Source organism: Pholis gunnellus (genome assembly GCF_910591455.1).
Source record: "Pholis gunnellus genome assembly, chromosome: 9".
Taxonomy (NCBI): Eukaryota; Metazoa; Chordata; class Actinopteri; order Perciformes; family Pholidae; genus Pholis; species Pholis gunnellus.
The window spans coordinates 924520-939627 of NC_136535.1; the positions used below are offsets into that span (position 1 = coordinate 924520).

The following is a 15108-nucleotide window of genomic DNA, read 5'->3' on the forward strand; positions in this document are numbered from 1 at the left end:
CAGTTCACCGCTCGTTGCCCGATTCTTGTGTTAAAAATGTCCGTTTAATAATGAATACAAAAAAATGCGTTAACGCGCGATAAAATAATTGTCTGCGTTAATTAATTAACGCGTTAACTTGCCCAGCACTAATATATATATATATATATATATATATATATTTGATTTGCTGGTTGATGCCAGCAAATCACCCAAACAAATGGTGGAGGAAGTCTTCAGACTATGTTGATGCAGCGTGTGGGAGAAGTATAGATAAACAAATGCAAGACAAGCTAACAAATGCCACAGAGAAGTGGATACAAACTGCAGCTGATTAGTATTGTGGAAGATGTCAATCTGAGGAACGTTCTTAGGATCGCAATGAATGACGGCACGTATGAGCCTCCCTCAAGACGCACCATCACAAGAAGAATACACGAGTATGAAAAGAAGAGGACTACAAAAGCGACGGCGTTACAACGTGCACCAGCTTTTGCTCTCACTGGACATCGCTGGGTAACCATCATCATCATCATCTCAGAGTTACAGCATTATATTGATGAACAGTAGAGCTGCATTCACATGCTCTGACTGTCGTGAAAACAGAAGACAGACATTTTGATGAAACGTGTGCGGAACATTGTATGCATGTTGCACAGCAGTGGAACGTTTCACATAAAGTCAGCACACTGAGATATAGTGCAAGAAATATGATCGCTGCTGCGAGACATCTGCCTTTTGAACACGTCCCCTGCATCGCGCACAGTCTCCAGCGTTCTGTCACAGTGTGTAAAGAGAATACTGCTGTCAAAAAGCACCTTATTTGTTTAAAGTGTTTGCAAACTAAATGTTAATGCACTTTTGTTCATATAGGAGTGCTTTTAAAATAAAAGTGCGCGATACACTACTTTTGAATAAATTATTGAACTTTGCGCATAACAATGCCATTAATCGCAGAAAATCATGCGATTAATCACAATTAAACATTTTAGTTAAATAATCTAATGTTACATGTTACATTTGTAAACTATTATGTTGAGTATGTTCAGAAGCAGGGTTCCTGTATATGTGTTTGTGCTTTTATTGTGAAGGAGTAGACGGAAGGAGAGAGGGGGTGAAGGAGTTTGTGAGTTGAATTAAAGTCGCTGCCATCTTGGCGCTGAATACGGAGCTTGTGGTTCTTATATTATTATTATCCTCATGTATATGCGCAACATAAACCCTCAGCTACATTAGTGGCAGCGGTGGGATTGCTTTCCTACTGAAAAGACCCAGTGAAGACCTAAGTGAAGAAGACAGTTCACCGAAGTTTGAGCTAGTTAGCTAACGTAGCTAACTGCTAACACCCGCTTAGCTTAACTGTGTACAGTGTTCAGCTAGCACGAGTCGGAGATCCGTCTGTGTGGGGCCATCTCATGTTGCATCGCCATAGTAAGCACAGAGAGTGAAAACAAAAAACAACAAAACAAATGACAGAATGTTGACATTCGATGACGACCTGCTGGGCTACAGTGGGCGGCGCGGAGATCGGCCGTTCGCCAGCAATGTCAGGATTGAACTTCCACCGCCCTTTGCCGGAGAGGAAAAGCAAAGTTTTCCCTGCTGGTCCAGACAGTATGAAGTAGCTGTGAAGGCGCTGGTAGGAGGCAGCGGAGGTGACTATAATTACGAACTGGCTAGGATCTTGCCAACGCGGCTGACCAAGGCTGCTTTTCACCTGTGGGATAGCCTGCCAGCGGCCGTGCAGACCGACTATTCTGCAGTAAAGGAGAAATTACTGGAAGCTTTTGGACAGACATTTTCTGGACTGTTTCAGAGCGAACCTCTCTGCCCGTGTCCGTGCTCCAGGTGAGAGTTTGGAAGTGTATGCAGCAGATATAAGCAAGCTAGTTCAAGAAGCATTCCCGGGCTACGGTGATCTAGCTCACAGAGAGGAGAAATTTCGCAGATTTCTGGCTGGACTCGATTCGGTTCTGAGAGCTAAATGTCACGAGCAGGGGGCTACTGAGTTGGAGGAGGCCCTGGTCATTGCTGGCCGATGGCCAGAGACTCTAAAGATGGACTATGTCAACACCCATGTGAGCCAGCCTCTTACAGGAAGCGGTACAGCACCAATGGTACAGTCCATATCTGATAGTGGGGGCTTGTACAGAACGATGGACAGAATTACTGAAGAGATGAGAGAAATGAGGATAGAGATGAGGAGAATGGCAGAGGAAAACAATCGACTGAGATCCAGTGGCTGGAAGGACGAGTGGAAAACCTCTCACTCAGTGCGTGGAGGTCAGTGTCAGTGTGTGTGCGGGGAGCAGGGCTGCCAGTCACGTCGTCTGCGGGGGGAACAGAGAGGACGTTCCCCTGACCATGCCTGGCGGGAAAGTGGAGCAGAAAGAGGTCCCGGGGGAAAACAGGATTACCGGGCGCCTTACGATAACCGAGCCGGCTCTCCAACTTGGAGGGGCCCTAGATCTACCAGGGGCCCCTTTAATGAGGAAACACAGAGGAAGAGAGGAGTACGTTTTCTCTCTCCCAAGAGAGAGGACCCAGCCGATCAGTCGGGAAACGGAATGTAGCTGATGTTGAGGCCCAAACACCAGCTACCACACCTATGGGCTCAGCCAATAATGCATCGATACAAGATGCAACAAAGCGACAGAGTACCTCATAAGTGAGGGGGAGCATTGAAGGGACTGAAATCAACATATTGGTGGACTCAGGGGCTACAGAGTCGTTTATCAGTGCTGATTTTCGCACGAGCGGCCCATAAATTCGGACTTTATTGCTGCACGTACTGTGAATGGCCAGATGCTGGACACATTGGGCACCATAACTACCACCCTACATCTGGGTAATGAATCCTGGCAGCATGTTTTCTATGTACTTCGGGGGTCTACACAAGCAGCACTGCTGGGCCTGGACTTTCTGGTCCCTAATCATGCCCTCTTGGATTTTTCCCGTGGCAGACTGCAGTTATGAGACACTGATATTCCACTTTTGAGTGGCAAAGACTTGATTCCTGAGTGTTGTAATGTCTCAATCGCAACTGCTATGACATTGCCACCCCTCAGCGAGATGCTGGTGCCAGTGTGTGTGTCTAGTTGGAGCCATTGACCAGCTGCCTGACTTTGTGGGCTACTTAGCACCTAACCTCCGGAGTAAAAGTGAGTGTGTCGTTGCACACACAGTGACTTTGGTGAAGGATGGGGTTACTAACGCCCGTGTGTTAAATCCTACAGATCAAGACATGGTACTGAGAAAGGGCATGCATCTAGGGGAGTTTTTCCTCTGTGAATGAGTCTGAGCTGGTGTCACTCCCTCAGATCCCAGTGGAGACAGTTTCCGCCACCTCATCCACTGAAGTGCCTTTTGTGTCACTGGAGGAGTCTCCGACTAGTCAGCAGCAGAAGGCACAATTGGTTGCATTGCTAGTAGAACACCAGGAGATATTCAGCACATCCAGAGGAGTGCCTGGCAAATGCACGCTTATTCAACATCGCATCAAAACTGGCAATCATCCTCCCCAGCGACAGCGCGCTTACCGGACTTCAGCAGAAAAGAGAGGAGAAATAGACCGGCAGGTGGCAGCCCTGTTGGCTGACGGGGTAATTGAAGAGAGCTGCAGCCCCTGGGCATCGCCTGTCCTCGTAAAAAAGAAGAATGGTGAGTGGAGATTCTGCATTGACTACCGTCGCTTGAACAGTGTAACGGTGAAAGACTGTCATCCCCTTCCCAGGGTGGATGATACATTGGATGCGTTAGCAGGCTCCCTGTGGTTTAGCACATTAGATTTCTCTAATGGCTACTGGCAGGTTGAGGTTGCTGAGGAAGACAGAGAGAAAACAGCCTTCACGACGGGCAGGGGCCTCTACCAGTGGCGGTCGATGCCTATGGGTCTCACCAACTCACCTGCAACGTTTCAGCGGATGACGGAGCTGGTGCTAAGAGGGCTGCCATGGCAGGTGTGTATGGTGTATCTCGATGATGTTCTGATATACAGCCCCACCTTCGAGAGTCATCTCTCCAGTCTGCGTGAAGTTTTCTCCAGGATCCAAGCAGCAGGTCTCAAACTAAACCCTAAAAAGTGCCACCTAGCTCAAGATCATGTGGTGTTCCTGGGGCATGTTGTTTCTCGCCACGGCCTACAGCCAGACCCTTGAAACATTGACAAGGTCAGAACATGGCCTACACCACGGAATCCAACTGAAGTGAGAGCGTTTGTGGGTTTATGCTCTTACTATAGACGTTTTGTGAAGGACTTTGCCAAGCGTGCAGCACCTCTGCACCACCTGACGTGTAAAGGCACGCCGTTCCAATGAACCACTGAATGTGATGAGGCCTTTGAGTATCTTAAAGGAGTGCTTTCAGAGGCCCCGATTGTCACTATGCCTGACTTCAACATCCCTTTTAATTAAAGTGTACACAGATGCCTCCATGGAAGCAGTGGGGGCCGTGTTGGCTCAAGACAGGGAAGGACTAGAGAGAGTGGTGGTGTATGCTAGTCAGTCGCTCACTCCCACCGAAAGGTGCTGGTCCACGTTTAACAGAGAACTGTGGGCTATAGTGTGGGCTGTACGCCAATTCAGACATTACATCGGAGTGGCGGCCTTCACCGTTATAACTGATCATAAGCCTCTGTTGGGCCTCCGCAGCATGTCTATTGACAAAGATCCCACTGGAAGAAGAGCACGGTGGATATTGGAGCTGGATCCTTTCAACTGAGTCATTCAACACAAGGATGGAAAACAGCATACTAATGCTGATGCTCTCTCACGGCGGCCGCAGGATCCTGTGGCTGGTACGGTGAATGACGCCTCACGAGAAATTGCCACAGAGGTGAATGCAGTAGGCTCAGACAGGGAGTCAGGTGTTCCCCAAGCCGACAGTCTGTTGACACCGCCATCTGCAGTGAACCTCCCGACCTGTGACCTCATCACAAGGGGGCAGCCGTTGGAACTGGACAGTGAGATAAATGACCTGTCTTTCATACATGCACTTTCTAATGATGGGACTGGACTGAAAGAACTGCAACAAGCCGACCCAGATATTGCTACGGTGTTGGATTGGAGGGATTCTCGACCACCTCGGGGGCAGATGAGAGGCAGCTCCAGGTGGCTGCATAAGTTATGGACTGAATATCCTCGTCTTTCTGTGGTGAATGGCCTACTCTGCCGGAGAGTGACTTCCTCCCTCACAGGGGGTGCTCAGTATCAAGTGGTCGTGTCCTCATCGCTTGTCCCTGATGTGCTGCACCATCTTCATGGAGGCCCTGTGGCGGCGCATTTCTCAGTGGAACGAGTGTGGGAATGAGCAAGGCAAACTTGTTATTGGCCCTTTATGTTCAAAGACATTCGACAGTGGTGCGAGCAGTGCCTCCCATGTCAGACCCGCAGAGCCCCTGTGCTTAAGCACCGGGCACCAATGGGCGGGTCCCAAGCAACTCGACCATTCCAGAGAGTGGCAATGGACATTCTTGAATTACCAGTGACTGCTAAGGGCAACAGATATGTGTTAGTAGTAGAAGACTACTTCTCCAAGTTTGTAAACCTGTAGGCTCTTCCTAATCAAACAGCCCAATCAGTAGCACAGTGTCTGTTTGAGGATTACGTGCTGGTACATGGCGTTCCAGAAATTGTTCACAGTGACCAAGGCCGGCAGTTCGAAGCGGGGGTTGTTCAAAGACTGTGTCAACATTTAGGGATTAAGAAGACACGCACCACACCGTATAATACCAAATCCGACGGCATGGTCGAAAGATTTAATCGGACTCTCATCGATCAACTGGCCAAATCACTGCTTGCCTGCGGAGGTGAATGGGATGAGTATCTGAAACAGCTGGCTTTTGCCTATAACACCTCTGTTCATGCTTCCACTAACTACACTCCTTGCTGTTTTAAAAGACAAAAACTGTATTATGATGGAACGGCACGTCATCAGCCGTATCGAGAAGGGGACCTTGTATGGCTGCATAATCCTACGGAGGACCGCATGAAACTTGCTCCCCACTGGAAGGGACCCTACAGGGTCCTGGCTGTGTTGGACTCTCAAGGAGAACAGGGACTCATCTATCGCATTGGCAGTCCTCTGGAACTCCACGGACCAGAGCAGGTTGTTCATTATGACAGACTGAAACCTTACACCTTGCTACGGCCTGCTGGTTCTTCAAGTAGCCTCCCAGCTTCTCCTTACCATGCTCCTTCGCTGCAGGACGAGGGGTCGCTAGAGGAGGTCTGTAGGGTGGAGGAGCCATGGGTCACTGGTGGCACAGAGACTGTTATGGTTACGGGCACTAGTGAACCACAACAGACTGTCTCGTTCAAAGAGAGTTGTGAGACAACCAGCATATTTAAAGGACTTTTTCACTTATCGTTAACTGATTTTTGAGTGATAAATGTTTCTTCATTGTAGCAGCACATGCTTTATATCAGTGGTCGCCAACCCGTCAATCGCGATCGACAGGTCGATCTCGGAGACTTTCCCTGTCGCTCTCCAAAATAAAATAAAAATAAATTCAAAAAAGAAAACAAAATCCTGTGCTTTTATTTTGAAGGGGATTTTGTGTGCAGCCTGTCTGCTCTCCGCTTGTGTGCACGTCTCCGAGCGCGTAGCTGGTGGGGCCACCGAGGCGGGTCTATGAAGCAGTTTAGCCAATTGCTGATTAAAGATAGAAATGAGTGACATACAATTTAGCCAATCAGCGTCCTCAAATAGATTCAGCTTGGGGCCAAAGTGATTTGGCCCCAAGCTGCACGTTCTCGTCAGGAACGCGCAGTTGAGCCAAAGTTCAGAGGACAACTTTGGCGGAGATTCTGCAGTTAAAGAGCTGATCCCAGATCAGCCTGACCTCACAATCAGACAGCAGACTAGCGGGAAAGAGAAGCAGAACATGAAGCTTCTCTACTAGCTGTACCAGACAGGTTTGGCTAGCTGGATGCAGTCATGCTAATAACTTATTTAGCTTTTTAAAACAACGGGGACAGATCCAGCACGGACAGTTAGGGAGTGAGGGAGGAGGAGGTAAGGAAACATGAGAACACCAGGGTAGGGAGTGAGGGAGGACGAGGTAAGGAGACAGACACCTCACAGACTGCCTCAGACTGGCTGTCTGTGCTTATGAGCCGAACTACAAGGCACTCACAGACAGTGTTCAGTCACAGCATCACACTGACTTGAGTCACATGACTTCTGATGGCATTGTGATGGGACACAGAGCTGAACTGCACTTACATTAGTTGCACTGACTGAGAATTGTGTCAGTGTTGTGTTGTAACGTCAGTTGATAAATACAACAGTTAATATTGGTCGTTCATCCTCATTGCAAATGTGTTTTTTCTTGTTCATATTGTGTGCGGTTAACAAATAATTTCCTTTTTATGTTGCACTGAAATTAAGTCATGTAGTTCTTGGTCACATCAATTTGAAAGCTGGACCAAAGTGTTTGATTTCATTCAATTACAATTAGGCCAAATAAAAAGCCTCAAGTTGTAAGTACAGTCTGGACAGTCTTTTTCTCTCAACACCTCAATAAGTAGATCTTGCCGGTCACCAAGGCAGAGGTCAGGGATCTTGGGCTTGAAAAGGTTGGTGACCACTGCTTTACAGGACTGTCTCAGAAAATTAGAATATTGTGATAAAGTTCTTTATTTTGTGTAATGCAATTTAAAAAAACTAAAATGTCATGCATTCTGGATTCATTACAAATCAACTGAAATATTGCAAGCCTTTTATTCTTTTAATATTGCTGATTATGGCTTACAGCTTAAGAAAACTCAAATATCCTATCTCTAAATATTAGAATATCATGAAAAAGTATACTAGTAGGGTATTCAACTAATCACTTGAATCTTCTAATTAACTCGAAACACCTGCAAGGGTTTCCTGAGCCTTGAAAAACACTCAGCTTGGTTCAGTAAACTAAATCACACGTATGGGGATTATCACAATATTCTAATTTTCTGAGACAGTCCTGTATATGTATGGTGTGTCCAACGCTATGGGGTATCAGCTATGTCTGGTGTCTATTGGGATTAGTGGGGCATATTTTCTGGAGGCTGTGCAGTTGGGTGATGGAAGGATGTATAATGTTCTTTACTGCCAAATGTCGTGTTATAGAGACATGTTACGGGGATTGGAAAATGTGATTTGTTTTTGCACTTAATGTTGAGAAATGGGGACGTTTCTTTATGGAGGAAGGGAGGTATGTAAGCTATTATGTTGAGTATGTTAAGAAGCAGGGTTCCTGTATGTGTTTGTGCTTTTATTGTGAAGAAGGAGACGGAAGGAGAGAGGGGGTGAAGGAGTGTGTGAGTTGAATTAAAGTCGCTGCCATCTTGGCGCTGAATACGGAGCTTGTGGTTCTTGTATTATTATCCTCACGTATATGCGCAACATAAACCCTCGGCTACACATTCATGCACAAAATGCAATTGCATGACACTTGATAAGCAACTTGTCCCATTAAACTTCTCTCGTGTAATACGGGTGCATTTTATGTCATGGAATATATACCAAGTTTCCATTTCATGCACAAAATGCCACAACTGAGTGCATTGTACCTTTGGTGTCAATAGTAATAGTGCTGTAGTAATTAAAATAATAAAGTTTGTAAAAACACTGAATTGTCTTTGGAGCCTGTTTTGGGGAAACACGTGTCACGTAGAATAACTCTAGCACATTTAAAAGTAAACAAATCTTTCCACAGGATGTAAACTCATCATTGTGTAGAAAAATAGGATTGGAAGAACGGGAACTGTGCCGTTACACCACGCTGGACACGTCAATATTATTTAGAGACATAGGACAGCAGTCGCTCTTGAAAGCAGCCAGATCAACTTGTGACCACCCTGTCAGTGAATTGTGCTGCTTTCCAACACAAATAGGCGGCTGTTTTAAATCTGTTGATTCAAAATGTCATCGTGGCGCTGCAGACGACTGGTTCAACCGAGGAAACGACCACATTTAATCACCCATAATCTAGTAAACTTTGATTTGTAAGTGTTCATTTTAAAGTAACATTTTTATTATACTGTATTCATCCCGGTAAGGCCCATCCAGGGAGCAGGGATCTGCCCATGACAGGCGGCCATGGAGCCGTTAGGGGTTCAGTGTTTTTCTCAGGGACACTTCGACACAAGACACGTCCCAGCCAAGGATCGAACAGTTACCAGACAACCCTCTTAACCCAGTGGGCCACAATCTTAAGTATCAAGCACAACCTTTTATTGAAGAGTATAGTAATACTTTCTGTGATCTACAGATTTTTAGGCCTGTTAAAATGGACGGAAATAATTTCGTTTTCGTCTGAAAACCCTGGGTTTAAACGGAAACATAGTGTGGATGTGGAACACACGAAATAAAAAAATACTATCACTCACCGTTGCACGTGCAGCGCGAGGTCCGGTGGAAGCGTGGTGAAACAAAGCTGACCCGTGGTGTACTGTACGTAGCCAGGCTGTGCGAGTCCAGGATGATGCTCTGTTCACACTGCGCCCCGCGACACTCCAGTCCCGAGCAGTTCTTATCTAGGATAGCCGACACTCTGAGGACCTCCTCCAGCTGCCGGCGTGATGCGCTCAGTTTCTGGGTGAGATAAGCCGCCTTGTAGAACCCACCCGCTGCTGTTTCCACAGCAACGAGCATGTCCAGTTGTTGCGTTCCACCGACTGGCTGCAGACTGAGCAGGTGCAGCGTGTCCCGCTGCTGCGATGCAGCGGCCTGCCGCAGAACCTTCAACACGCTCTTCAGGTGCAGCCCCACAAAGTCTTGTGGTGCCACGCTCTCAAAGCGCACAGTAACTGCCTCACGCAGCATCTCCGGTGTCGCCTGCTCCACGTGCACGTTCACAGGCACGGGTACGGCAAAGCGTCCATCGCTAACGCTGGCGTTGAGGGAGTACCTGCCTGCGTCCAACCCGCCCAGGGCGATGATCTTACCATCACGAGGACTGATCTTAAAGAGACTACGCTGGGCTGGGGGGGCGTGGCCAAACGTCAGCGCGTCATAGGGGTCAGCGTCGGTGGCATGCAGCTGGCCAATCACACCACCTGGAAACTCGTCCTCCATAGTGACGATATGAACCTCCAGTGGAAAGGCCACGGGCCGGTGAAGGCTCTCCTCAATCACCCTGACTGTCAGCATGGAGGAGGAGGACAGACGAGGACTCCCCGAGTCTGTAACCTGGGAGGAGGAGGAGGAGGAGGAGGAGGAACAGGGAGAGAAAAGATGATTATTAGAAAAGATGGAGAAGATGCATTAAAAAGAAAATGGGGATAAGGAAATAAAAGATGACAGGATAAATGACTCACTTCAATGGTCGACTGCATTCACACTAAACGCCAGTAAAACACTGGGAAACACAAAGAGGGAATTCTATACAAAACAGACAGATTGTGGAAGATATCCACTTGATTTGTACTCAGACTGCTGAAACCTCACATTAGCATTTGTATACGGTACAAAGCGGGTGGATTATGTCATCCCTAAGAAGATATTGTTTCACAGTCAATTTCACTCAAATCTGAAACCGTATTGCCACAAAAAAGAATACAAAAGTTTCCATTATTCCAAAGTTTGACATTATGTAAATGTTACACACTGAATGATGACGATGTCCATTCACAAGCATTGTCAACAAATCTCTCAGGCAATGTGTGTTTCCGAAAGGATGGAAATCAGTCATAGTAACACCCATTTTTAAGTCAGGAGATTCAACCGATGTCTCCAATTATCGGCCAATCAGTATTCTCCCTGCTGTTTCCAAAATTGCTGAGAAATGTGTTGCAGAGCAACTTATTAAACATCTCAACAGCTCTCCATATCAGCTGCATCCTATGCAGTTTGGTTACAGGGCTAATCATTCGAATGAAACAGCCAACTGCTTCCTCTTAGAGAATGTGAAGCTTAAAATGGATAAAGGCTAGTAGCAGCAGTTTTTCTAGACCTCAAGAAGGCTTTTGATACGGTTAATCACAATTAATTAATAAATTAATTAATAAACACTTTTCCTCTTGCCTTGCTGAAATCCTACCTTGAAGGAAGAACCCAGTGTGTCAGAGTGGGTGATGTTTCATCATCTACTCTGAGATTGAACATGGGAGTAGCCCAGGGTTCTGTTTTGGGACCTTTATTATTCAGTTTATACATTAATGATTTGCCGGGTGTCTGCGATGGGTGTGATATTCAAATGTACGCTGACGATACAGTGATTTATGTGCACGCAAAGAACAAAGAACAAGCTGCACTTAAACTCACGTCCACAATGACAAATGTAACTAAATGGCTTGCAGATTCCTGCCTTCACCTGAATGTTAAAAACACTGTTTGTATGTTCTTCACAAAGTGTCACCGGAGCCAGATGTTTATGTTGCTGGTGAGAGGCTACAGGTAGTGTCAGATTTGAAATATTTAGGAATTTTTATTGATTCTAATCTCTCTTTTAAAAAACAGGTAAAACATGTGACAAAGGTCTTAAAATGTAATCTCATACATTTTAGATATGTAAGACACTGTCTAACCATGCGGGCTGCAAAATTGTATTTTAATGCGATGATTGTCCCCATCTGACCTACTGCTGGACCAGCTGGGCACAAGCCAGCAGCACAACATTCAAATCTAAGTCATATTCTCCATAAACAAGCCCTAAAAACACTTGATAAAAAGCCAAAAGTCACCATCACTGCAATATTCTCACCAAGCACCATATCCTGAGTTGAGAGAACCTCATTAAATTTATTGATGTGTGTCTGGTTTTTAAAATGTTACATGTTATGGCCCCGCCTCCGCTTAGTGATTTTATTAGACAAAGCGCTCAAAGCAGCAGAATCACTAGATCTGCTTCAAGAGGTGATTGTGTCATTTCATATCGGTCAAGCTCGTTTAGCAAATCTACATTCTCTGTGAAGGCAGCTCACTGGTGGAATGCTCTGCCACCACACATACGCACACACAACACGTACAAAACATTCAAGCATAACCTTAAAGAATGGCTTGTTGCCAATCAGGTATGCAAGCATTGATGTACTGTCTGTCCTGCCTGTTTCACCTATATGTGCATTTGTCTTGTTCAGTGTTGCTATTTTCCATTTTGATGTGTGTTATGTGCTTCAGTGTTATACTCTATATGTGTTGTACTGTAGGAGGTTTGTTCTGCCTGACGCATGCTGCAGCCTGTTATGTCTGCTCTGCTATAATGGCGTACACTTTTCTTTTGCTGTGTAATGGTTTTGTCTATACTATTGCAGTCCGTTTGTCTATGAATTTGAATTCCTTTGCCATTTGATATTTAGTTATTTTAGGCTGCCTTGAAACATCTGGCCGGGGACTACAGATGGAAATGAGCCTCTCTGGCTCACTCTGGCTCACTCTGGCTCACTCTGGCTCACTCTGGCTCACTTACAGTTCTACTGTTGATTGGTGGGCATTGTCCCTGCTAAATAAATAGATTAATTTATTGTACTGTGAATACAACAAGACAGTCTCAGATGAATATCTGCTTCTGCGATCTCGACTGTCCTTTCTGGTCTAGTTTGCTTATTTTAGACAAGAATTACAGTGCCAGTCATACCAAAATCCGCTACTGCCACCTATTGGCGAAAATGAGTATCGCCCTGCAGCTACTTTAGGTGAAAGTAGGTGAGTTTAAAAGTCACACAAAGCGTTTTAAATTATAATAACCAGAAAGTAATGGTGAGGGGGGCAAGGCCATGACACAAACTAATACAATAATAATTGTGCAAATAATTGTAGCCATTAAAACGTCCAAAGTGCCATATAAAGCATCGGGAGAGCTTCCATTTGTCCACAATGAACAAGCCATGATAGTTCTTGCTAATTGGTCATTGTGAACAGCTTATTTAAACTTCTAATTATTCATTTTACAGCATTCACGGATTCACAATTTTTGAAACTGAAGTGATGCTCGAGGAGTTTGCTCTACCTGGATCATAATAGCATATTCAGTTGCCAGGTCCCTCCTGAACACTTGATTGGCCACCAGCATTCCGTCTTTCTCCAGCACAAACTCTCCGCCTTCGTTTCCTGACACGATGCGGAAGTCAAAGGGCTCGCCATTGTGTGAGGAGTCCTGATCGTTGACAGACAACTGCAGGATGTTGGTGCCAATTGGCTTGTTTTCCTGGGGGAGGGACACGCCATTAGAAAGACCTAACTGTTGGGGATACATTATTCATGGTCACAATATGATGTCTGTTTTGGCAAGATGATGTATCAAACTAAATGGTCATTTCATTTTTAGAACCTTGTTGAATTCTTAGCTCCTGGGCATATCATCGAGTCATTGGTATTGTTACCTAACCCTGCCACTGCCACCTGTCAGTTCCTCCAAGAAATCATGTTGGCAAGACAAATGGTCATGCAAATTAGTTGACTTCAATCAATTTTGCTCTGTTCTTGTAGTTTCCACTTGCAGTTTCCTTGCACTTTGTGTTCCTTTCCCTCCACTACAGCTCAGCACACAAACCCTTTCCAGGGAATTTTGTCACTTTGGATGATGTCACCTTGATTTGTCTAACTCAGATGATTGAAGCATCACATTGGTTCCAAATCAACGTTGGCATACATTTTTTTTACAGAATGAGGACTGTGGAATTTGAGTCTGATATTTGTACAGGTGTGATTATGGATGGCCTGCTGAGCTTATGTTCAGGGCCATGATTTGTGTGCTGCCACTGCAGTTGGGATTGTTTTTACCAAACAAAAAGAGCCACCAATGACTAGTGTCCATCTTGTCTTTATGTTTCAGTAAATATCATGTCAATCATGAGGTCTACCTGTATAACAGTAGTGAGGTTGGCCGGGGAGAACGTGGGTGGGTTGTCATTGATGTCAGAGATGTCTATGTTGACCATCACAGTGGAGGACATGGGTGGGATTCCACTGTCCAGAGCTCTGATGGCCAACGAGTAGCTGAGAACCTAGAAGGACAGACACAATGGAAGATATATAGAAGAGTAACACAAAATATAAAGGATGTCCCCCATGGGCTTCTGAAGGCAAATCTGAAAGCCTGGATTTCAGTTATCATGGCAGTTAGTTGAGCCAGAAAATACAGAGTTCTGAACTGGGGTTGGACGCACCGATAGCAACCACACAGTAGATCCTCATGTTTGTGAAAAATGAGGCTGTAGAGGATCACATTAAAAATGCTGGACAACAACAGGATGATGATTTTACTATTCTTATAGCCTTCCCTTGTGGTGAAAATGCACACTTTGTCCTGAGGGTGGCAGTAAAGGACAGGAAAATCTAACGATGGCAATGTGCTCATGACATTGCCATATAGTCTTCCTTTTAGATTCATCTTGTGAATAAATGGGCTGATGTCTTTCTGTGACTGAGAATCATCAACCATGGGCCTGCTGTAGCCAGAAGCCCAGGCTCTGTTAAATCGCAGTCTCCCTTTCACGTTCTGTCCGCACTGGAATTTACAAATGGTCAAAGTTCCTTTTACAGGACGATTCCAGTTCATTGGAACTCAGCCTTATTTTTATCTTTATCATTTGAAATACACTGTAGGCTATAAGCCAATAGCTCTGAGATCTGGTGACACTGTGACTATTTATCCACATAATCTGAACCAGTTGTTCTGGAGGTCAAACTGAAAGTGACACACCTGCAATGTCACTAATAATCCCTCATTGCACAGGAAAACAGTGTGTACATATCCGAGGTGGAAGTCTGTACACAGATGGATGTTTACCGTTGGTGGTTTGTCTAACCTGGAGATTGTTTCTAACCAGTCTGATCTTCTGACTGCAGAATGACTTGTTTTATGATGTTGCTATTTTACCAAATCTTAGCAAATATAGCTTGGAGAGTACGATGTTGCATTGCATAGAAATTATGGAAAAAAACTAGGACATATTTGAGCTATATCATTATATATTAAAAGATGACACTATGTCAATGTGTTCACAGTTTGTTCCCAAAACAACGACTGTTCTTGCATTTATATATAGCAGACAGATTGCCAATGTTCTGGTGGTAATTTGTAATCATATTTAATCTGGCACTCCGGCGCTTAATCAAGTCGTCTGTCTACCATCACTTGGATACATATCAAGAAAACAGCACTGAGATGAAGATAAAAGGCTTCTTGATTTGATCTGAGATGAC

General features: G+C 45.2%; 1 protein-coding gene across 1 annotated transcript in view; it reads right to left on the reverse strand.

Annotated features, from left to right (window-relative positions):
- The window catches only part of fat3a (FAT atypical cadherin 3a), a gene marked incomplete at its 5' end in the record, with an annotated part of 122394 nt that overhangs the window by 20695 nt on the left and 86591 nt on the right, over window positions 1-15108 (reverse strand). The window contains 3 exons of the mRNA XM_079166666.1: window positions 9351-10152; window positions 12911-13108; window positions 13764-13907. Of these exons, the coding sequence (XP_079022792.1) occupies window positions 9351-10152; window positions 12911-13108; window positions 13764-13907 (1144 nt within the window). The remainder of the gene's footprint in view (window positions 1-9350; window positions 10153-12910; window positions 13109-13763; window positions 13908-15108) is intronic.